Source organism: Xiphophorus couchianus, chromosome 2, assembly GCF_001444195.1.
Source record: "Xiphophorus couchianus chromosome 2, X_couchianus-1.0, whole genome shotgun sequence".
NCBI classification, from domain to species: Eukaryota; Metazoa; Chordata; class Actinopteri; order Cyprinodontiformes; family Poeciliidae; genus Xiphophorus; species Xiphophorus couchianus.
Window position 1 is genome coordinate 18,089,432 of NC_040229.1, and position 24,888 is coordinate 18,114,319.

At 38.9% G+C, this 24,888-nt stretch overlaps 2 protein-coding genes across 2 annotated transcripts in view; one reads left to right on the plus strand and one right to left on the minus strand.

Annotated features, from left to right (window-relative positions):
* itpr2 (inositol 1,4,5-trisphosphate receptor, type 2) overlaps positions 1 to 10,400 on the plus strand; it is a 63,456-nt gene extending 53,056 nt beyond the window's left edge. Inside the window, exons 56-57 of the mRNA XM_028037721.1 lie at positions 5,959 to 6,120; positions 9,258 to 10,400. Coding sequence (XP_027893522.1) covers positions 5,959 to 6,120; positions 9,258 to 9,341 — 246 coding nt within the window. The 3' untranslated portion in view covers positions 9,342 to 10,400. The remainder of the gene's footprint in view (positions 1 to 5,958; positions 6,121 to 9,257) is intronic.
* A 5,046-nt stretch (positions 10,401 to 15,446) lies between these two features.
* sspn (sarcospan (Kras oncogene-associated gene)) lies at positions 15,447 to 24,888 on the minus strand. Its single transcript, XM_028037770.1, has 3 exons — positions 24,419 to 24,888; positions 22,353 to 22,439; positions 15,447 to 18,155 (listed from the first exon to the last, which is right to left on the minus strand). Exons 1-3 carry the CDS (start codon positions 24,644 to 24,646, stop codon positions 17,796 to 17,798), a joined length of 675 nt encoding a protein of 224 aa, XP_027893571.1. The 5' UTR covers positions 24,647 to 24,888; the 3' UTR covers positions 15,447 to 17,795.

Genomic DNA, 24,888 nt, shown 5'->3' on the forward strand with positions numbered 1-24,888 from the left:
TTATTGCTAAAGCCGGATTGGAAACTGGAAAAAATAACTTTCCACAGTGGAAACCTGATGACCTAAAACACACACAGAGGAGCACATACTCAGGTTGATTGCATCTCCTTGGCAGCATAAAGTGATGCGGTGCCAAGCCGGAGAGACGGCTCATGTTACTCAAAGTGTCTGTTCTGTCGGTGTGTTTTGGATTTGAATTGGTGAGTCAGTGAGAGTGTGCGGGTGTTTGTGTGTAAAATTATGACAGCGACTACTGGCCTAGCAGGTACTGCAGCAGCAGCAGCAGTCACAACGCTGTTACATAACCCATCTCAAGTGGCCTGCTAATAGCTCAGCCCTGCAGAGCACGTGCTCTCCTGTCCTTCTCTCTTTCATCCTCTGTCTCTTTCTTTCTCTCACATACACACAGACACATTGTCAGTTCATGGACTCCTCTTTTACCTTGCGGCACACACTAGACACGCTAGCTATTGCAAACACAGCAAGAAATGTGATTTAAGGTTTAATTTTTGTAAAGGTAAATTAAGGAAGCTAAAAATTGTCTGCTGCTGTCATAATTTCATTGTATTTTATTTTTTAATATATAAAATGTTCTTAGAATTGCTCTACCCAGACACAAAATCACTTGGTAGCAGTGTTGTTTAACAAACTACTGTGTCACAAATAGTAACTGATTATTTACGAGCAGACACGATGTTTCACTACATGTAAAAGAGACATGAACAGAAGACATGCAATACTTAAAACGTTTAGCTTAAAAATGTTATTGAAACCATAATTCAGAACATGTAATAGTGAAATGTTGCCATTTTTATTAGCAAATAGCATTGTTAGCATAGTTTACCTTGCTAACTGTTGCAAATGTTTGTTTTTTTTTAGATTATAAATAGTTCTACTTTGTATAAAAACTTCCAACAGGTTGCAATGTTTTATCCTTAATCCAGATAACCTTTGTTAAGCTATTTTTTTGCTATTCAAGTGTCATTACACGGAGATCTTTCTTCAGTTATTACTAAAAGAATCGACAGTATTTAACTCTGCTAATGTTTTCACTAAACACACAAACAACCATCAACAGCTATTGCTGAGCAGGTGCCACACAGGCAGCCTCAGCCAATGAAGAATTACATAATTTAGAAATATTTGGTTGGATCTATCAAAACTCTTCTAAATAAAAATGCTTAAAGTAAAACTTCCTGCAGAACTACATGGCGGCTAACTCTTGTATGTAAGTACATAGAGGGATGATTTGGAAAAAAATAATCTTTTCAGTTTAATTTAAGGCAGAAACATCTTTATGTATAAAACAGTATTGTCAGTGACTCAGTCAAAAGAAGCTCTATTGCAGAAGTCTTTTGTAAAAGAGCATGAGAAGAATATTGCTGCTTTTCACATTATTTCCAAGTAAATGATCAGATTTTTTTAAAGGATTTTCACAATTGTAACAGGTAGACGTGACATAGATATATAACTGTCAGAAGCTGTTGGATCAAGAAGATTTATTTTAAAAAAATTATATGAACCTAAAGCAAACCTGTCGTATACAAATGGATCAGATCTGACATGGAGGCGTCATTTGTGTTTTAAATGATTTATTTTTTTTACTGTTGAAAATAGAAAAAACAAAGTAAACATCTGTGAGGTTGTGCCAAAGAGTGTGTTTAAAGTGATCAGCGAATGCACAATAAAGCTTTGCTGTACAGCACACACTGAATGGATTTACAGTCCAACGATGAGCAGCGAGACATTTGTTTAAAATGTCATATTCTGCAGGGTCACAGTCCGACTGTATTTCCTGAATTAGGCAATGACTCCTGAACCAGCGGGAGTGATTTCATGCAAAAAGACTATTCTTGAAAATTATAATCCATCAGTAATGGGTCATTTAAATCAAGCATAAGATGGCCCTCGGCTCCGGGGATGTTTTTGAGTTCACAGAGCCATCATTGTCCTTTGGAAATTGTAAAAAAAAAAAAAAACTATTCTTGTTTTTAGTTCCCCTTGATGCCCAAGGCTCCAATTAGCCGAAAACATTTTAGGACAAGCTTTTGTAGACTCAATGGATTCATATTGTGCAGCCAAAAGTATAAAAACAGGCAAGGAGAAATTTAATTAGTGAAGAACCTGTTCTTTAGAAATCTGGCAGACATACTGTACATGTCTTTATTACAAATGAAAGCTGTAAAAGAAAAATCTTTGAATCAGTGTGAATGGGTGAATGCAACTGACCAAATTATAAGATGTATGAGGACATTTATAAAGCTTACTATTTACAGCCCCAAACAGAAGATCTACTAATCTTCCGTTTGGGCTTTTTTCTTTCAAAATACAGTTTTTAAAGAATAATTTTATTTATTTTAAGCTAAAAGGCTATTATTCAAACCTGCCTTGTTCTGTGCGAAAATGTAATAACCCCATTTGTTAAATCACTAATTAAATGTCATTAAGCTCGGCTTTGCAGAGCTGAGTTCAGTTTCACCACCTACATCCAGCACTAATTACTGTCTTGACATGTAGAAACTAGAAGTCACTTAAATACAACAGCATGGTGCGACAATGTGTTTAACAAAGAAACAAAATCATTGACATTTATCCGTCTTGAAAGGGTTACAAAGCCCTTTCTTAGGCCCTTGGACTCCAGAGAACCACAGAGACAGCCTTTATCCACAATAACTCAACTGAGGGCTTGTTGGTTTGGTGGAAAAGTTACTCCAAAAGCACATTTTCAACTCATTCAGGAGGCTGCAAACGAGTCAAGGACAACATCTAAATAACAACAAGCCCCGTTCACCTCAGCTAAAGTCATTCCTTAGGATTCAGTAAGGAGGAGGAACAAGACAAAACCCTTTTCTGACCAAAAAGAAAAATTCTACCAAATATTTTTAAGTGACTGGACGACTTGCTTGTTGTGACATCACCTGAAACTATCCAGTCACGATCAAAACCTTCCAATAGTGCTCCATTAAGGTAACTCTGCTATGAACAGTAGGCATTTGTTGCTCAAGGTAGCAGCAACAGTTGTTGGGTTTAGAGATTTATTTTTACATGAATGAAATCATTATTATAAAACTAGTTTTGGTTTTTACTCAAGTTCCCTTGGCTAAAAACATTAAAAGAGGAAAAATGTGTCCAAATTCACAAATATCTCAGGGGAAACTACAGTATGTAATGTAGTACATTTCTTAATTATTTTTTTCTAACTGGTCACTTCTATTGCTTGTTCATAATTTTTTTTTTTCTGAGACTATTTTGTTGTTCAGTTTGTAGTAATTTTCTTTAGCTCCTCTCAAAGCTTGAGTGGACTCACTGAAAGACGACGTATACATGTGGCCGTTACTGTACCTGTAACGACCACATGACATGATTTATGTCATTGTGGATATGTCATTGACATACATCATATCAATGACGGGGCGTGCTGTGGTGGCGCAGGGGGTTAGCATGCCCCACGTTTGGAAGCCTTAGTCCTCGACGCGGACGTCAAGGGTTCGACTCCCGGTCCCGGTGACCTTTGCCTCATGTCTTCCCCCCTCTCCTCGCCCTCTTTCCTGTCTGCCTACTGTCACAAAAAATACGAGCCACTAGCGCCGCAAAAACTCTTCAGAGGGGAAAAAAAAAATCATGTCAATGACACATTTCTGAGAAAAAAACCTTATATTTGCAACCTTATATTTTGGGTCAGCATAGCAAAAAGCTGCATCATCTAAGAAAAAAGAGACACAAGTAAAAAACAAAATCACATATTAAGTCATTTACATTCTGAAATTTTTTTGTTTGTCCCCTTTTTTCTTATTGTAGCATTCGCTTAATGTCATACAATGTGGCACACTGATTGTAACCTTTTTAAATGAACCGAACTTCAGCTCTTTTAATACAGCAGAATAAGAATATAGGTTCTAGGAATCTTCTCTCTGCACTGATTGCTTCTAATGTTTCTAGGGCATTTTTCATGCTAATGACAACAATCTAAAAGACACCTAACTTTGAATAAATATTTAAATAACTGCACTTTTAATAAGCTTCACATTTAAATCTTGCCACCATAGAATTTGCATGGTTTAGTTAACTTTTTAAAAATGTTTTCCCACTAGTTTTCTCAGCCTTGTCATTAATATTTCTTTCTATTTTGCACTATTTACATAATTATTTAATAAAATGTTTATTTATATAGCTTTGCATATAAATCAGTAAAAATGAATGTTTTTACTGATTTTGAGTGTCAATTAAAACCTCCCACTCTTAATTAAAGGTCTGCAGCCACTGCTGAACTTTTTTCATGTCTAATCCTGACAACCTTATCTGCTGCCAAAAGTTTCCAGAAACTTGGTGTTATATTTTTCATATATTGTTCATTCTCTATCTTTGCCTGAGTATATCTTTCCACCATGTGGATCTGACATGATGTTTTTAATTTATTTTAAAGCAGAGTTGATCAGTGGATACAATGTAAATTGCTCATAATTTTACTTTTTAAATGCAGTTCAATGCTCTATCTTCTATGCCATAACGGCTCATTTCAACAAACAGTCGTTGCCTAAATCCATCCGTCTCTGGTAAAGTTGTCCTTTATGTCCACTCTTGACACAAACAGCAGCAGCTAATGTATGTGTTGATTGTGAAGAATGTGTTTCATGAACTTTCCGTTTCTAGTTTTTGTGCATATTTTAGTGAGAATCTGGCATAAATTTCCATATCTGAATAAAGCTGATATGGAAATTTTGCAGAGCCCTGTATAGTCGGTAGCAATTTTCCAGATCTTAAATGGAATTTTTTTAACTAAACTCTGGCTCTCCTTAGCCCTCAGCTGTCACAATAAACACATTAAGTTGCTCAGATTCGGGCTTTAATCAAATTATTCACTTGTAGTCGTTGTTCTTAGGTCAAGACTATCATTGCATCTCCAACCTAAGTGAGATAGAGTTAACAAGGAAAACAAAAACAAATGGCCACCTCACCCCCACATCTCCATCCACCCTCTACCTAAACTCCCCTCATGTCCTCTCTCAGCGGTTCACACCCTCATCCTTCCATCTCGGCCTGCAGTCTACTCTTATATAAGAGTAGGTGGGAGCATACCTCACTCACTGCTCCCAGTGGACTCATTGTGGTGCCAGTCAAATCCGGCTATCAGCGCCTTGTAAACGATTTTTATCAGCCAAACCGATGGGAGAATATTGCATAACTGTCAGCTGATGGCATCTGTATCTGTGACACCTATCTCACTTTGCACAAGAGCACGCATGTCGTTAAACACATTCCTGCTCACAGTCCGCCAGGTCCGTTTCCAGCACTGCACACACCCACACAAACACAGGCGCGTTACATAATTCTATAGGTGCATTTTACCCTCGGTTGTCCAGAAGCTTTGCTGCAGCTAGTTTGGTCTGCGCAGCACTTTAACAGATCTAAAACACTCTGCATATGAGCGTCCAAACACACATATCTTTCTGTGCTCATTCACCCCTATAGTTAAACCTTGACCCTTTTGCAAAACAGCACTTCTTCTTACGGGGCCCGTGCTGTGGGTCCTCACAATGAATTATTTGTTAGAAAAATGGGCCCTACAATGCTGAAACGCACACGCACCCCCTTCTATAAGTTGCACCGTGCTTCATGTCCTGCTGTTGATGGACGACAGTGACTCATCCCCACAGCGGCTGTGTGTTTGTGGAGTGGGTGAGAATTGAAATGTCAGTTACTGTTCATTTAGTGTGTTACTGCTGTGTGCAGTAACCTGGAGACGGCAGAGCTGCTTTAAATATTCTACACGGAGCCTCTTCCATTCTGATGAGATGATTAATGTTAAACCCTCTAACCACTACTTCTCTATTTACTTTGCTCCTGCAGGATGGCTGTGACCCTGAGACACTCCCTGTGTAAATGCAAATCGGTTGCATCACTGCTCTTATTGTCTGGGTTTTTGTTCACCTTCATCATGCCAGTGTTTACTTTCTGCAGGAGAAGAACTTGGATTGGTTCCCTCGCATGAGAGCCATGTCTCTGGTGAGCAACGAGGGAGACAATGAGCAGAATGAGATCCGATCCCTGCAGGAGAAACTGGAGAACACAGTCGGTCTGGTGTCCCAGCTCTCGAGCCAGCTGTATGAGCTCAAAGAACAGGTAGAGTGTCACTTCAGATTGATTTTAGAGCCGCACCAAATCATAAGCAAAGAAAGACACTTGTTACAGCCCTCAGGCCAGCAGGGGCCCTCGAGTTAAGAGCCCTCGATTTCTCAACCACGTTCTAATTCAACTTATTGAAAAGCCTAAAATCTCAAATAATTTGGTTTAAAAAGTGAAACTCATGTATGCTAAACGGTTTTTACACACACAGTGTAATGTTACGCAGCGTCATTATTATAAGCGACTTTTAGTCCTTCTCAAAGGGGCTACAATCATTGGTAAAACTGCTGACTTGTATGCCTTAAAATATTGTTGCTGAAAAGGCGCTGTATCCACACATTTTGATGTAAAGTTTAGCGGAAGGAAAAAGTGCGGCAAATTTCATTAAAGAGATATATGTGGTATTGAGTGTAGAGATGGGCATTTATTGTATCATTTATTATCATCATGATTTTTTTGCGTTCAAACTAATTTTTCAGAGTTGCACATTTAACATTTTTAGAGATCTAACAAATCTACTACTTAGTCATACAACGGAAAGTTTATTTCAAACTTAGTAAAATTTAAATCCTATTTAATTAAATAATTCTTCACTTGTGTCTGAGCAGCAGTTACATTTTATCCATACTGGAACTGGAAATAAATTGTAATGTAAAATAGATAATTCCCCATACTTCCCAGTAAGCTCAGGCAATTAAATTTAGTCTTTGACTGTATTAAAGTCCTGCACATAGAAGCCTGGCTTCAATGTTGTATCATGACCTGGTGAACAGATGAACTAATTCCTCCTGTTTGCTGTTTGATCATTTGTGCAGCAGCTTGTTTTGCTGCGTTCTCCCTGAATGTTAGACTCTTTTGGGGGTTTTTTACCTCGAAATACCGGCAGACGAAAAGGTCAACGTCATGACGCCATAAATCTGCTCTGAGCCAAGTAAGGTCGACGATTCCTATCAGCCTCCGCTGGACGGAGCGCGACAGGTGACGATCATTCCGACTGCAAACACAGTCGCCAGCGAGCCTCTGGCTGTTTGGATGACTAGCTGCGCTGCTGCAGTGTGACCGATCACTCCCATCACCTGCCTACCCTGCATGTGATCGCAGGCACAGGCCCGTCCTTGTTCCCCCTTCTGCCAGATGTGCAAAAACAGATCCTGCTGTGGGAGGATCACACTCCAATAAACAAAACAACAACCTCCGCTGACCTCGGCGGCCTGTAGAGCTGGCAGCAGCTTCCTGCTGCCCGCCAGCCCCTCATGTAACAATGAAGTTTCTGTGCTGCTGGAGCCCCTTTGGGCAAAGACACAAACGCTTTATCTTTAAATCTTCTCTGGAGCCAGTGCAAATCTAATTTAAATCTAGCTATCATGCATGCCTGACTGCTGTACTTCCAACATATATGTCCTTCGCTGAGCACCAGGGATGAATCTATCCATGTGAAAACAGGTGAGACTTTACTGTCAAATTTCTAAATTAACCTTAAAAGAAATTAGGCTATAGTAGCAATCGTGATTTATTTATGCTAACACATTGCTATCTCCTTTTACACTACTTATGAGAATATTCCATATTTGCCAATTCAGACATTTAGATGCACTGACATAATAATTTTGGCTTTTCATTGAATTTGAAGTATTGTTTTCCATAGCGGGATGATCATGTAACATACAACCTCTGTGCTTGTTTGTTTTGTTTTTTTTCTCAAACAAAAACTGGATTAAAACAAGATCCAGGTATATTTGGTCGCTCTTCTGTACGCAGTTGGTCATATTAACCTACTTTTACCATTTCGACCAATTGTGACTGGTGTTCTGAACAATTGTGGTGTTGGAAAAGCCAAGTGTGTCCAAATTCCAATGACCTGACCCAAACTGTAATCCTGTAATGAGAAGATAGCTGCGCTATTTCTTGTGATTCCAATACAAATGTTCATTAAACTACAATCATAAAGCATTTTTTTGATGCCATAATTTATTACCTGATTTGCTGGCATGCATTCATACTCTGCATGCCAGCCATATACCAGTATGTGACCAGTTAGATGGAGTTGTAAAGGAGTATTCAGTTTAGTGACACAGATGTTAAATCTCACAGATAGTAGTGTGGATGTCAGGATGATATTAATTGCAGCCAATATTATCATTGCAATATCTAACAGTCATATAATCATTTCACGCCTTCCTAGTCAGGATGTTACAAATTAATTCAGGAAGCCCCAAGGCTCAACGCTGCCATAAACTAGAATATTCTGGAACACCAGCAGCAGCTTCCACAATGAAGCAAATTAAACATCAACACAGACTGAGAGATTACAGACTATGAAAGTAGCTTCTTCTCCAAAAATGACTGAAATTCTCATCTTTCTACATTGACAAGTTTACTGCCTTCTGGAGTAAAAGTTCATGGTTAGACAGGACAAATATTCAGCTGCTTTGCCTTGAATGTTTGGAGAAGTCAATGTGAGGCTTTTAATCCTGAGCGCTCCCTGGTAGCAGCAGTATCATGCTGAGGACTTCTTTTGCTGTCAGTAGCTCTGATGCTAGTTGGTCTAATAGACATTAAGAAGTACCATTTTGAAATGTTTTCATTTGGGCATTTAAAGTTAACATCACCTTGGTTGAAACTGTGAACAATGGTCTTTACTTTGAGTCCAGAGCAGAGTGTAGGATTCAACAACTTTTCATGAACTCCAGCATTTTTATAAGAGTTGGGGGTGCAGAATTAAAAGCCACTCCAGAATCACGCCCTGGCATTTACATACCAGATCTTATATTTATAATTTTGGTTTTGTGTAGATTTGAAACTCAGTCTTGTTCAGCCATTTTTTGTTTTTAAAATTCATTGAGATTGTTCGTTCCACCCTGAAAATCAAAAACAAAAGCAAGTTTATGACATTCTTCCTGACGATCAGTGAACACAAGTTGCTCTTTAACTTTCTGATCGTAGTGCCAATAAATGAACAAACATCCCTCTGGAAGGCGCTAACTACACGTGAGCCAATGGGATTATTTTGTTTTGCACATTCAAGTGCGCACTTGAACAACTACAGAGCAAACACAGGTTTGCATGTAATGCGTTTGCTCCGTGCAGAATTAAAAGCCACTCCAGCTTAATTGTGTTTTCTGTCTGCTCCACAGATGACGGAGCAGCGGAAGAACAAGCAAAGGCTCGGATTCCTGGGTCCTTCACAGCACAACCACCATCACATCCCGACACACTGAGGAGGGGAGAACCGCTCAACTGTTGCCTGTAAAATCAGATGGAGCTGCACCGACGTTAGCCTTAAGAAGAACCTGCACCTTTAGATGTGTTCATGCAACCACCAGAGTCGAACTGCGAGCAGGCAGCAGGAAGGTTTTGGCTTGATGCCTTGGTTATGACACAAACTCTGCCTTTTTAGATACTCTTTATGCCTTTTGTGCCCAGTTAGCTGTAAGACAGAGTCCAGATCTACCACTATGGTGTTTGTATGCCATGTAAGAGATCTAAGGAAACGTTAGAATGAGGAGAAAGTGTCGGTGAGTGGATCATTGGTGTACCAATCTGCACCAATAACTTCCTTTCTCAGATTTTGGTGAGAGGAAGGTACACACTCTGTTAAAGTATTCTTCTCTTTACCCTCTAGGTTCCTTTTGGTATTTATGGAAACATTTTCCATTTATAACTGGAGTATTATTTTTATGTTATGAGAAGAAATCATGCTGCCTTACTGTTTTTTGGGGGGGTTTTTTATATACAGCACACTGCAACATCTGTAAGTGCACTTTTTTTAAGAAAGGGAAAATGTTATACTGGATGTATTGGTTTGCTCGGGATGTCACATTTGATCGTTATGTTTGGTGTTGCGTTCAGATATGCATTCACTTTACCTCTTCAGTTGCCTTTTACAGTTGCCTATGGTTTGTAAATGTGAATAAAAATACTGATAACCTGCGGAAAACTTACTTGAATTTTTCTGAAAATCTTATTTCTGGTAAAAGATGTAGTGAGGGAGGATGAAAGCCTGACTTTCCTTTGTTACATCTCTGTCTCTATAAATATTTCATCTTTTACCAAAATCTTTGCATAATTTACCCCTCTCATTCATTTTTGTTCTTTTGTTGTAAAATAATTGCCACTATTGCAGCTGATTCATAAATCAGAACTTGTTTTAATCTGGCACAAACTAACAGCACAACTGCATAAGTTTAATTGCGACTGTCCTGTGACACTTTCTGCTCAGTGTACAAAAAATCTATTTTATCTGCTCAGATGGTCTAATAAATTTGTAACAACGGTAATGTGTAGATGCCTCAATCTTTTCTCATTTATGTTGTAGGTTTATCTTTTTTCCCAGACCACCTGTGAGTTCACTTTCTCTCATTTGCACCCGATTACCAGATGAAATAAATATCCTCCTTTACACAAATAGTGCATTTCAGCTCGTGCAGTATGTGTACTCCTCTAGTAATAAAATGATACGTGCTGCTTTTGTTCAGTTCTTCTGGTGTAATTGCAGTTTTGCCTGTTGTCACATCACTCTTTACAAATTTGAATGTATTACGTGACAAATACACATGTATTTAACACCTGGTTAAAACAAAACATTTTATTACAGCACCATCCTCCTGACTGGATTTTTAAAATTGAATCATTAATTTAAGAAAATATATAGTAATGTGGAAAAAAAAACTCATGAAATAAATTCATTCATCAAAATTACCTCAGACACAGATATTGGTGCTCTTTTCCAAGCTGACTGTGCAGGGATATTTAGTAATCTATGACTTTCTCTCTTGCCTGACACAAAAGGTCAGCTCAATAATTTAGAACATCAAAACTAAGTTTACTTCTGGGATTCTGTTCAAAAAGTAAAGCTAAAACAGATGCACAACATAACATTCTGTTTTATGTAACAGTTATCCTTGGTGTTTCTCATACATCCTACTAAAACAAAGCAAAATCATACCTATTAGCATAATGTTTAATTCCTTTTATTTATCATAGTGCTCTCGAGTTTTTGAGCCTTCCCATGACTGAATGAATAAGATGGAATTAAATTGTCAACAAATAATAACAGGCCTCTGAGAATCCAAATAAAAACCTATAGAAGGTTGGAAGAAAACATGATCAGATATTTCTGAGTTTTTGGTAAAAAAAAAAAAAAAAAAAAGAAGTGAAAAATAACTCAAAGCCTTAGTTATGTAATGTAAAAAAAAAAAAAAGTATTTAGACTACTGTGCACATTCACCTTGCAGCAACACGTATAATAGAGTTAAAAATTTTGTTTATGAAATATATCATGTTGGAGCTCAGCAGAAAGTGAATTGCTTTGCAAGTGCCTAAACAGGAGTTCTGGAGAGCCTTGGTCCACAGCGGAAATTCAGCTCACAAGTGGATATCTCATAACTGGAGCTGGCTGATCATCTGTATGCCTGCACTTCTGTTCCCTGTTTGAAGTGATAAACGAATCATAGGGAGCAAACTAGTGTTTCATCCCGTCCCGTCATTTACCCTCCGCTGAGAGGACCATCCGTCTTTGGCTCTGGGTTTGTTGTTTACGCTGGCAGGCCTGCGTTCACTCCTGCTGCCGGTGACAGCCATTAAAATTAGTTCACGCAGTGCCATAATGGTGAGCAGCTGTCACTGTGTAGACATGAGGGGTAAAGTGCAGCATTACTGGAATGTGTTGCAGTTAGGGAGGGAGAGAGTGGGTAATATCAGGACCATCATTACTGTCTGGCAGAAGGATCATATTTGCCATATTGAGATACTACTGCCAAGCTGAGAGGCTTCCCAAATTACCCGGCTCAATTTTACTGGATTTATTAATTTATTTTTAAACATTTTTACGTTCTCAGCGTGGACCGGTTTAACGAAGCAAACCTCAGGATTGTTTTTGAACATCTTTCTAGTCAAACCGCAGTCAGAAGTCACATGCTTGGCCTTTGTGTATTCAGTGGAGAGAGAGGGAAAACAGGGTAAACAAACACAAGATAACACAAACACCTCAGTGGCCGCAGGCAGTTTGACTGAGTCAGGCCTTTCACCAATAACACCCAGGCCTTCTGCACCATTCTGCAAGCATACTTATTTTCTGTAAAGATTTAAAATCATATACACAAATTCATCAAGATGTTTTTTTGGCAGCTGTGATCAAAACAGCCTTCGTGTCTGTTTTGGTCAGCAGTAGTTTTGGTCTGGATACCATTTTTTGCTAGCGAAGCACTAGGCTTTAGACGTTTCAGGATCTTCTGGATGAGTCATTGATGCCATTTGGAAATAATATTGGTAGGCTCAATATATAACCAGCCACTCCTGAGAAAGTTCATCACTGTTCTATGTTTTCTCCATTTGTGGATTGTAGCCCACACTGTGGTTTACTGATGCCTCAATCCCTAGAAATGACTTCATAGACATTTCCAGACTAATGTCTAAATGTCATTGACTTTTTTTCTCTCTCTTTTTTTTATTTTACTAGATCAGGGCATGATTAGGCCTGTCACGATAGCAAATTTTGCTGGGCGATTAATTGTCTCAAAAAATTATTGCGATAAACGATAATATTGTCTGAAGACCTTTTTACACTGATTTAATGGAAATGACGTAATAATGCATGTGATTTCCTGCCAGAGATAGATACACTTTATTTTCAAAAGAATATTTAACACTGGAGCTGATAAACTAAATAAACAAAACAACCAAAAACAAAATGGATTCTCAGTCTCCATTAACAAAAAATGTACTTGATAAAAACTAAACAACATAAAGCCAAAGTGGAAATAAATACTGCATTCAACCAAAAGAGTGCAGATTATGAAGTCTGTATATTATATTGCCCTTCAGTAATAATTAGATTTAAATGGAGAAAATGGGCACATCGACTACCTGATGCAATAGTTCACACTACATGATTTTTTGCTCCTATTTTTCCCCATACAGCAATCTTAGACCTTTGGTCTTCCTAAGGTTGTGTGGTTTGTTACGGTAGATCGTCGTTGCCGCTCCGATCTAAATCAGGGGTTTTCCCGACTGGGATCGTTAACGCAGCCTGTTGAATGTGACAGGGAGCCAATCAGAAAGCGCGGATTCTCCTCAGTGTTTTCTGTGGGGAAATTACGTCGGGGAATCCCAAACAGCTGATACGGCGCAACCCGAAGTCCAGCCGACGTGGAAACAACATTAATGTTTATTCAACATGCAAAGAATATAGAAATGACAAGGGGAGGAGTTGGAGCGAAATCGCTACCGCAGTTGATAAACCCGGTAACTTTTCAGCTGTTCTTCGTTAAATAGGTTCTAATGATTTTCATTCAGTCAAGACTTTACGCTGACACTAGCCACATGCATTGCATGTAGATTGTAGTAATGCATTGATTAATACCTGGTTTTAAAATTAGTTCACTGGACTTGTAGCCATTATTTTGTGCCCATTGTTGGACACCACACGGCAGGAACGAACCCGATCGAACCGTTATACCTAGGATTTCTGTCGGCTAATGTGTGATCTCTCAGGTTTTGAAAATGGGCCGACAATCAGCCGACAACTCTAAGATCATGTAGTGTGTGCTGGGCTTTACACTAAGGAAATGAGGAAGGGAGGAGTCAGTGGAGAGAACCGGAGTTGAGCCTTTGTTCATTCGGTGTCATCAACAGAAAGAGAAAAAGGTCGGAAGAGACGATAATGCCGATAATTGAAATGACGTCGATAGTTTTAATTTATCGTAAGATTAATCGATTTATCGTTTATGGCGACAGGCCTAGGCATGATCTAAAATTTTTTTTTACCTACTTAATGTTGTCAGCCAGGTGCTATTCAAGGGATTTCTTGATTCTGATACTGAAATGTGAAATTCAAATCCAGATATCTAAAATGTGTTTAAGGGTGACAATGAAGCAAGAACAAAGTGCACCTGGGGGTCAAACGGGGCAAATAATTTTTAACAGTATTGTAAATATTGCCCACTTCATCGTGTTATTCTTTTTCTTCTTAGAACTCACCACACCTAAAACTCATACTCACACAGATGTATGGCTGACAAGTCGCTCCTCAGCTGTCAGGCTTATAAATAAACTTGCCCCCATGATGACTGGCATGTGACTTCCAGCGTCTGGCTGTAAACTTTGAGCCTTTATGGTCACATAATGCATCGACATCACAATACAAAACAAGCTTGTGAAACAAAGTGGTGCAAAACAGTCCGCCCTCAGTCAGGCTCTTTCTTATGGAGCAGCCTGAGCTCACACTGTAAAATGCATAATAATTAAAATCACCAGGAAATTATCCTTGCTGTGAATAGCTTGAAATCATGCTTGTTTCATCATTAGATATGCATTTAATTCTCCTGAACATATCAAATGAGTTGGTCTTGTTTTACATGTTCATTATATGTTATCTCAGTTTAACACATTCCTAGAAAGCCAAATGTTGTACTCAAGTTTTTATTTTGATTTTTTATAAGAACAACCCTGTTTGTTTGTCCTTATTGTGTAAACTCTAACAACATTCCCTCCTGTGTTTAGAAATACTGAACTTTCAACCACTGTTTAAACTGATGTAACTAAAAATGTCCCTTATAGTCCAAAGGTTCAGTTTTGGTTTCATCTGACCTGCGTCCAGTACATAGCTAAATTGCACAATTTAAAATGGACCTCTAACGGCTTTACTAGAACAATGATTTTCTTCTTGTATTAAGGCAAGATTTGTGGAGCCCACAACAAATGGTTGTCCTGCTAACAGATTCTCCCATGTAGAAAGTTATTTTTTATTTTCCCTGGAAAGACATGAAACATCCCACGGGTTTCAGTACTGCATGCTTCATCAGATTAGCTATAAAATCAGCATGAAGTTTACCATTCAAAGCCCTGCATGTATGGACTGCTGTTTCTGAGAGATATAATAAATGTCAGCTAATATATTTTCTTTTTGACTTCACCCCATGTAAATGAACACAGATGAATTAAAAGTAAGGAAACTTATGAAGTTACGTCACTCCAGCTGCCTGTCTGAATCCCCCTTCCCTCCCCCCCAACGTGCGCCGCCCCCCCTCCCTCTGTGGCTGCAGCAGTTTGCCTCCTACAGGCGGACTGAGTCATGCTGGCTACTGGCTTGGCATCCACCTTCACAAGTTAGAGAGGTTCTGCTTCCAGTCTCATAAAGGGTTGTCTGACCAGATTGTGTTGCTGGAGTCATGATAAGCTTTTATTACCACAAACCATGCAAAAGTGAGAGAAGTACATGCAGTGCTTCCCAAAAACAATTTGCCCTCTTTTTGGTTTTTGATTTGTTTTGAAATCATCAAACTTTTTTTTTTTATTTCACAACAATAACCTAAATGAATAGAAAAGACTGTTCTCAAATGATGCTTTTATTATTAGTGGAAAAACGCCATCCAAACTAACCTGCCTCTATGGGAAAACGGAAATGACCCTTGTGTTAAATCATTATTTAACTGGATCCATATGAGAGTACCAAAGTTAAAACCACTTCTGACTAATAACATCACAAAGGCTTGTCTCACATTTGCCAAAAAACAAAAAGTTTTGATTATCTACAAAACTTTTTCAAAAATGTTCTTTGGACTGACCGGACGTGCTCAGCAACTCAGGAAAAAAAAAAAACATACCTACGATTAAACATGTTTCATTCTGAACCTGGATTACTTGTGTTAATTGATGGGGCCATAAATTCTGCTCTCCAGCAGACGATCCTGAAGGAGAATATTCAACCATCAATTCATGACCTTAAGCTCTAGAACACCTAGATTATAGACGACGACAAGAGTACAAAGCAAACCGGCAAGTCCACAACTGAACTTCTCACAAAAATGAATAAAATGAATGTTTTGGACTGGCAAAGTCAAAATCTAAACTTAGTTCAGCTGACATGCTGTGGTAAGGCTTTAAACAGGGTAAAACTTCTTCACTCATTACCAGTTATTGCAAACATTGGTGGCAGTCACTGCCATCAAGTGGATTCTGTTTAGCTATTAGGTCTAGGATACTTTTCACACAGGGCCAGGTTGGTTTGGGTAGCTTTTACCTTTAATAATCGAATTATCATTCAAAATAGTTTCTATATTTTCTATTTAATCAAATAATCTCAGTCTGATTAGACTAAAGGTTGATGATCTGAAACTTTTTGGTGTGCTAAAAAGACAACAACAGAAGAGAACAGATACTTTTTCATTGCCCTGTACTTGTTGTTTACCACTGAAGGCTTCAGTGCAGAAGGAATCAGGAAACCTGAGCCCATGTTTTGTTAATACCATGATCACAACCATTTTATTCTGTGAAAACTGTTTCTTAAAGCATAATGCAAAAACTTTATGTAACTTTGCAAATCCTAAACTGAGAACACAACTCCTGGTGTCGACTGCGTTAGTTATGTAAATAAAAACTTGAGCGCAGATCAAAGGGACACTGAAGCAACCAGTCCTGACCAGTAAACCCCATTTACAGAGAAACCAAAGAAATCCTGCAAAATGCCGGTCTTTGAGCTACAAAACAAATACTGATTGCAGTGATGTGTCTGGGATTGCAGTTTGTGTACACAACAGCAAATGTTGTGTACACATTTGCTGTTATTTTGAAACAAAGCAAAACTTATGTAAAAGATTTTAGAAAAAAAAAAAGTTTTCTTTTCGGGTGCATAAAATCTTCATTTGGCAACACTTGGAAACTACGAGTACAAAGTTGTGTGCAAAACGCTATAATTATAAAATCACCACAATATTTGCAACTACAGAAAGATGACAAATTAAAGGAAGATATTACATTGAGAGAGTCTGATGTTGGCTCAGGACAAAACTGATGCTGATGTAAAGCTCTGACAAAAAGAGACACATCTTCCAGAATGAATACATCCCCCCAGTTAGGAAAAAAGAGGGAACGAATTGATCAGGTGAACATGATACGAGTCATAATTATAAAGGTTTTTTAACTTACGTTTAAATCAATGATCTCAATTGTTGAATTAAGAAAGGATTAAATAAAATGATATGCTTTGTGGAAACTGCTATCTTTCCTGCAGAGACTTTTTCCAGTCAGGAATCAAAAAGGAGAACCCAGCCCTGCTAAGGAGGAAGTTTTCTCTAAAGACTACCCTGACCTTTTGGGTTGATACTTCCTGATTGGTCGAATATTCCATGTGTTTTAATTTGGCCTTTCTGTGTGTCATCTCATCTTATTTTCCATCACAACTTCTGTTAACGTCCGGTTGCACTGGGGGAGTACTGATTGCAAACAACACTGAAACTCAGTGAATCATGCAGCTTCAATCAGCTGAGGTCACACTGCATCCCCGGTTTCCTGGAAATACGAAGGAAACAGCTCGATGTTGACGGATTTTGTAGCAGCACTGTACAGTGGTTGTATAAAACCTCCTGGTTTTGTTACTTTTAAGATGCCGAACAGAAGCAGCTGCAACACTTCAACAGCACACTGTTGTAGAGGAGTAGCACATGTCAGCAGATTAATTCATTTCTTATCTACCCTGTACCTCGGTGAAAAGTTGAAAGTTCCTGAATGTTGTTAAAAAGTATCTCAAACAGCACGTTTTTCCTGTAATTTGTCACCTGTCTATAATTGACAGGGAGAGAAAACACATAAAGGCACACACCCAAAAGTCCTTTAACGCTAAGTCACACAGGAGAAAAATATGACCTCCACTGGACTCTGACTGAGCACCCAACATGTTAAACTTTTTGCCACTGCTGGGTGGAGGGAGATCTGATCTGTGTCCCTGCGAAGAAGACCTGGTAGCGATCCTTCCACATGATGAAGGCTCCAGCGGCACAGACTAGAGCCTGGGCAAGGTTCAGCAGGATCTGGAGCAGGAAGTAAAAGATGAGCGTGCCAGTTATCATCTCGCAGTCGCTAACCCCCTTGTAGTCAAAGGTGCGGGCTATCGGGTCACTCTTTTCCAGCACACACACACAGTCGTTTCCTTTCTGCTGGCAACTGAAGCTGCTGGCCTGAGAGTGGTGATGTCCAGCAAATGCCACAACCAGCAGTGAGATGACCAGGCCAGTGGTGCACAGGATAAAGTACAGGAGCTGGAGGGGGGATAGAAATACTGTCAGAAAAAAAGTATTACCCAAAGAAGTGGCTGTGGTCGTACGAATAGTTTGGGACTGAAATTTTTGATAATATAAACTTTGCAGCCAATTGTGAAACAGCTTGTGAAACGGGTCCTCCATTAATTGAACATTAGTGACCGGGTTTGATCAGGATTTTATTGACTCCCTTCTGTCTTTTCCTGTAGTTTGATGGTTTGGTCATTTTTCTCTGAGAGAAAGAAATTCCTTAAATCACAAAGTTAAATGGTTTTCAGAGCGAGAATCTCTTCTGTATCCAGCATCCATTTACTGCACATTAATGGGTAAATGTCATATTTTAAAGTCTGAAAACCTAAGAAATAAAACCTTGTATGTCGCTGCTGTCCCAGACTAAAACAGGAAAACACTACCATATATGGATAATGTGTTAGCACCAATTACAGCACTGTGTATCTCTCACTATAATCGCAGAAGGTCACAAATGACCGTTTAATGGGAATGTGTTTAATGAGGATGTGTTCGCTTATTGGTGGCAGAAAAAAAAAGCATAGCCCAGCAAGCCCATACTGTTACAAACATCATTTATCCAGGAAAGATGGGTGAACTCTGTAGAAGCAAACAGGGAGGCTGATTTCTTTTAACCTAACAGTGTATTGGAAACCCTTTAACCAGAGGATTATAAACACATTCAATCTTAGATTTAAGGAACACACCAAACCTGAGGGATGAAGGTACAACAGAGTTTATGCCTCCACTAGGACATATTATTCAGGCAGGTATTGAACAGCCAAACCTTTGAGATGACAAAGTTAATCAAGTCAGAAAACAGTTTCTACTTTATACAACATCTGTCCTAAATCAATTTCCTTAATATTTAGCCACAATAATTAATTCCAGCTGTTTGTTTCTCTGTGTCTGGGCCAATAAAGGGAGACATAGTTCATGACACTATATCACTATTTCAACTTGTTTCCATTCACCACATCTGTAGAATCAGTTGGCAGTAGCTTTTTAGGGATAGACTATATGTTCAAGTGGGAAAACTACCTTTGGATGGCTTCGAGTGACATGACAGCCGACATCCTGGGAATAACATTTTAAGAGCTCTAGTCCTGTTAAACTCTCACGAGTAAAACAGACTGATTATGTGGACAACATTCAAACATAAAACACAAATGCACTGCTTGCTATGATAAAGTAAAATGACACAACTACCAGGAGAAACAAGCTGATGCATGTCTGTGAAACATGCTGGTCAGAACTGAAGCAGAAATGATGACTATCTGAAAACAGCCAGAGTACTGCTTTATTACAATTTTATTTATTTATTTTTTGACATTTTACCTTTAATATTTTCTCATCTGGGTAAATTAAACATTCACTTCATGTATTTAAGTACAAGTTGGTGGCTTTGTTGCTACTGCATCGATTTTGGCTTTCCAGAGGGAATACCATCAGTGGAAACTTTCGGTAGCACTGCCAACTATTGTCTTGTTCAAAACTGTTACACGTTTTAGAGCAATTTTATCTCACTTCTTTTTTTCTTTTTACAACTACAACATAATTATGCCTATTAGTCAAGTACAGTATAATGACTGCTGGGTTCATTTTGCAAAATGGCTCTTTTGCAGAGTGTCAGTCTTTTCATTCCAAGGATAATTTTCTAGTCTCCAAGTTAAGAATGGTACAACAAACAAGCTTTGTTCTGCTGTGAATGAGTGAAACTGCAGCAGGTTTTACAAATGGTGATGTCCTAATCATAATTCATCAATTTTAACAGCTGTATTTGTTTCAAATACTGTAAACATCTTTTTGGCTAATATGTTTTCTCGTGATATTCAGGGTAGCTTGTTATTGACATGTACATTGTGTTTAGTTTTTATGTTTGATTGTTTCAGGAGTAGAAATAAAGCAACCTGAACCAGTGTGTTTTTATATGGTGCGCATATAATCTGCCTTTTGCTCAACCTTGTTGTCTCATGATCGCCCCAGAGTGCCAAAACCGTGGCTTAGAAAGAGATTCTGGCTCAGCGCCTGCTGAAATATTCAGTTCAAAGAGATTACCCACAATACTGCAGGGCAAGGTCTGACCCTCAGCCCAGCTTTTAGCACAGAGGAGACACGACACAATGCCAGCCACCGTTAATGGATGTCCTGTGTCGGTATTCTGACCTGTAGAGATTGTCTAAAAATACATCTGTAAAATGTGACAGAGGCTTTGCTCGATCTCAATAACACTAAACCTTTCGTCTTAATCCATCACTTATATAACAGGAGCCCTCATTCACCAGCACGTTTCAGCCTCTGTTGGGGAATTATGCAAGTGATGAGTAAAGATTTGTTTGTAAAGGCGTTTCTGTTAATTTTCCAGTAGCACACAGGTTTGAGTGGACAAGCTGCATGAATATGAAGGAAGCATACTAACTCGACTGACACTGTGTGAATAAGTGTTCACATCCCTTAAACTTTATCCAGTTTATTAAACAGACAGACAGGAAGTAATGCACGACTGTAAAGTGGAGGAAAATAAAATAAGGGATGGATTTCTAACATTTCTAAAAGAAAATGCTCTGCCTTGAAAATGTGAAAAGTGTGGTGTGCCTGTTCAGTCTAACCTGTCTAAAATGAGAATAAAAGGAGGCCGTATATGCTCATTAATCTTAGTATAAATCCAGATGTTGTCTGAAAACCCCAGAGGTTTACTAAAGAACATTAGAAAACAAACTGCATCAGACTGAAAATAGCTGACAGGTTATAGATAACACTGGAAGAAGAAAGCACATTTTTTAAAGCACTAAGGAGTCTAATCTGCAGTTTGCCATGCAGGCAACACAGAAAACATGTGGAAGAGGTCAGGTGACACTAGAATTCAATATTTATGACCTGCATGTGAAATCCTATGTGTGGAAAACTAGCACTACCATCACACATACATGGTACTCTATCAAGCTACCAAAGGCCATTAACACTATTAAACATGGTGGAGACACTATCATGCTGTGTAGATGCTTTTCTTCTCCTTGGACAGGTAAACTGGTCTTATCAGGTTCTCATTTGTCAAAGTATTTAAATACAAAGACTATTTCTCCCCACTTTTCAATGATGAATTTCTTAATGTTTTTCTATCACACTAAGTCCTGTTAATGTTTTGTAGGTTTTGTTAGCAATCTGGAAAAATGTGAAAGGAGAGTATGAATACTTTTGCGAGGCAGTGCATGCATTAAATGCATGTAAATGGTGCATCAACAAGCTCTGTGTGTAACTTCATCAAACGAACATGAACTGAAATAACAAAACAGGGAGAGCGTACACCGAATCTGTTGTTGAATCGACTCACTTCCGCATGTTTGACCTCTGCCAAGAACAACTGAAGTGAATAAGCAAGCTGCTTGAAAAGCTATAAATTCTTAAGCAAAAATGAAGATGATGAAGCTGCCGGAATAAACAGCATCAATAAATTACAGCACATTTGTTTCAAAGGCTTGAGAAAGCTGCTCTGGTATTCACATGATTACCAGTGGAGTGTTTTGTTGAGGACACAACATCGGTACTGAACAATAAATAGCGACAAGAGACACATTCATGTCCTGCAGAAGTATTTTGTTTGTCTGTATCCTGACGGGTAGATCTTTTATTGCAGGACCTTTCTGCATGCCACTCTCTGCTTTACAACATGTATAAAGAATGTAAATTAGGTTTAATCCTCATGCTTTTAGTGATCAAGACCAAATTTGTACATTTGTGCTAAAGAGCTTTGAATCATCTTTACATCCTTACAGTATTTATATATTTCAGCATGTTGTACACCAGGGACACCGACAGACAGAAAAATTTAAGCGATCCCACTTCTTTGGAAAAACAACAGTGGACTGATTTTAATTGCTTAGAAATTCCAGCTGCATGCATTGCGTGGCTAATTAAGTTGTACAATCAAGTCGAATTAACGAAAGTGCTCCTCTACTCATAGGGATTCATGTGGAGCGCTTTCATACAGGAATGCAGTTACAATCTTTTCGCTCTAACAGCCTGTGTGAGCAGGTAAAAAAAAAAAGTTTTCTGCACAGATCAGCCGCCTGAGATAACAAAGAAAACAACTGATCGGACCTTTTTTTTCTGAAACTGACATCCACCAGAGCTGCTCCTTTTTTTTTTGCAAATTTTACAGCATTTCTAATAGGTGGACTGAAAACTCACCTTAACAATAAACTGTGTAGATGATCTCTCATCTGGCTGGTAGGTGATGCAGTAGAGGAAGAACCCAACAATAGAAACCAAACAAAGCTGAAACGATAAGGACATTATTTAAAATCTATTAATCAGATTCAGAAAACATCAAGAAAGTACTTGTTTTGGACCAATAAATGGGTGGGGTTAACCATTTCAACAATGTTACAGTCTTTAATATGTGACTTTACTTGCCATTATATATCGCATTGTAGGCACAGAAAAGAAAAACAAAAATTTGGTCTTATTTGTCTCTAAATATTGTATGATTCAGCAGTAACCAGCTCTCTGATTTCATTACTTTGCTTTTCTCCTTTCCTCTCTCTGAGACACACACACACGCACCCCCCCACACCCACACGCGCACGCATACAGACTCACACTCTATCTCCTAAGCACAATTGGAGTCTTGTGACGAACGTGCAGCATCTTATTTGAATGTTTTTCCCAGGTTCTTAAGCACCCAGGATACTCTGGAAAGTTCTTGATGACCTCAATGTTTTTCACTCGGCTGAATCTCGTGAGGATCTAACTCGGGATGTTGGTGTCCAGGGATGTTTTCCAGAGCCGATGGCATCTGTGATAGGCTGAATTACAGGACCAAACGGGAAAAACATGTTTGTGTGACCTGAGGCCTTATGTAAACTGTATCTATTAAAACACTTTGAACTTTTTCACATTTTGCCACAATACATCTGCAGACTTTAATGTGTTTCATGGGATCTTATACAATAAATCCAAACAAAGCAGTACCATAACAGAAAAAAATCCTACTGCAGAACACACCAGTAGCGAGGGTGAAATGCAAAGAGAAAAACTTGGAAGATTTTTCGCTTGAATTTGGGTTACTTTCCAAGATGAGTCTCCCAGCTGAAGAGGGAGAAACTGTGAATATAAATTTTCTGTCATATATTTTCAAATGGATTTAAGCCTGGACATTGGCCATTGTAACATCTTTATCATTGCATTGTAGCTCTAGCTGTATGCTTATGGCTGTTCTACTGGAAGGTGAACCTTTACCCCAGTCTCAAGTCTTTTACATTATCCTTCCACAAATGATATCCATATCTTCCCATCAACTTTGAGCAGCTTCCCAGTCTGTACTGAAGAAAGCCCTCTCAGATTATTTCACTTGAGTCGTTTCTATCTGCAGCTCCTTCAGAGTTATCTTTGACCTCCTGGTTGCTTCTCTGATAAATCTACTCATGAAGGACTGAGCTGAGCTATGTTCAAAGCTTGAGATATTGTTTTACAACCTAACTCTGCTTCAAGCTTCTGCTGTTTGTTCACTGATGTCCTTTGACAAAGCTCTTAGGTAGCTTTTCAAGGCCTTTGGTTGCAGTGGATTTAGTGGTATCTGAGTGAAGGGGGCTGAACACAAGACAAATGCAACACTTTTCAGATTTTCTCATTTTAAGCATAAACAATTTTTGAAAACTGTATGTTGTTTTCCTTCCATGTCCCTCTTGTGCTATTCACACACACAACAAAATGCCAATTTTAATGCTCTTAACTCTAAAAATTTATTTTTAATCGTAAAATTAACCTTTAAATCTTAAAAAAGAAACTTGGATCAAGGTGTTTTAGAAATGATACAAACATACTTCTGCGTGGTGTAACGAAAATGCATGATGTGTATTCATGTCCGAGTTTGTGATAGGCCAAATGAAGAGATGGAGATGTATGCACATCAAATAACTGCAGGGTTTCTGTTGCTATACTAATGTGTTCATGAGGTGAACTGGAAGACAACATGCTGGGATTGGATGTTTTGGCTTGTCTTCTGAGATTTTTGAAGCGTCTTGAATTTCTAACTCAGACAGTAGAACATGCAGAATCATGCAACTCAGATGGATCAGAGGCTCATATTCATTCAGAGGGAGGTTTATTTGAATGTGAGCATGTATATGCTAGGCCTGCTTGTGTTGGGAGACACTGTTGTCATGCACTATGGGTCATGCAGCAATATAAGTTATGGGAGATTCAAATTCCATGCAAACAAGTAGCTGATGGAAGAGGGAGTAGTCGGAGCTTACAATGATCCCAGCCCAGTGTGGAGTCTCCCGGGCTGTGAGTGAGGGGCTGATGGCCAGCATGAGGAAGGCCACGGCTGTGACAGCCACCCCTAGCAGCAGCTGCAGCAGGGCGACGAGCAGAGGGAATCGACACACTCTGCACTTATTGCCATTCTCTGGTGTTGGGCTGTCATCTCTATTCTTCTCTCTCTGCTTCTTGTCTGAGGAACCTTTCCGGCCCTGTCCCATTTTTCCTCGTGCCTTCGCACTCTTTCCGTGTTTGTCTTCAAGACTTTTTTCCAGTTCGTTTTCTTTGGGGTGGACGTGTCTCTCTGTTGCCTCCCTGCTCCCTCCCCCTCCCGTCTCCTCCCTGCCCTGACTTTACCAAGCCCAGCTCAGCTGCTATTTGAAAACAGAGAAAAGCTCTGAACTAATATGGAAAACATTTGGACTGGATTCCTACAGCAGCTCCGATGCCACATATAGAGCAA

Bases quoted from the DNA above. Each gene is read 5' to 3' on its own strand.
- sspn (XM_028037770.1), bottom strand. From the start codon at position 24,646: ATGGGACAGGGCCGGAAAGGTTCCTCAGACAAGAAGCAGAGAGAGAAG. The intron at 22,440-24,418 runs GTAAGCTCCGAC...TTATCGTTTCAG, and splicing joins CACACTGGGCTGGGATCATT to CTTTGTTTGGTTTCTATTGT. The intron at 18,156-22,352 runs GTGAGTTTTCAG...TCCCCCCTCCAG, and splicing joins CTACACAGTTTATTGTTAAG to CTCCTGTACTTTATCCTGTG.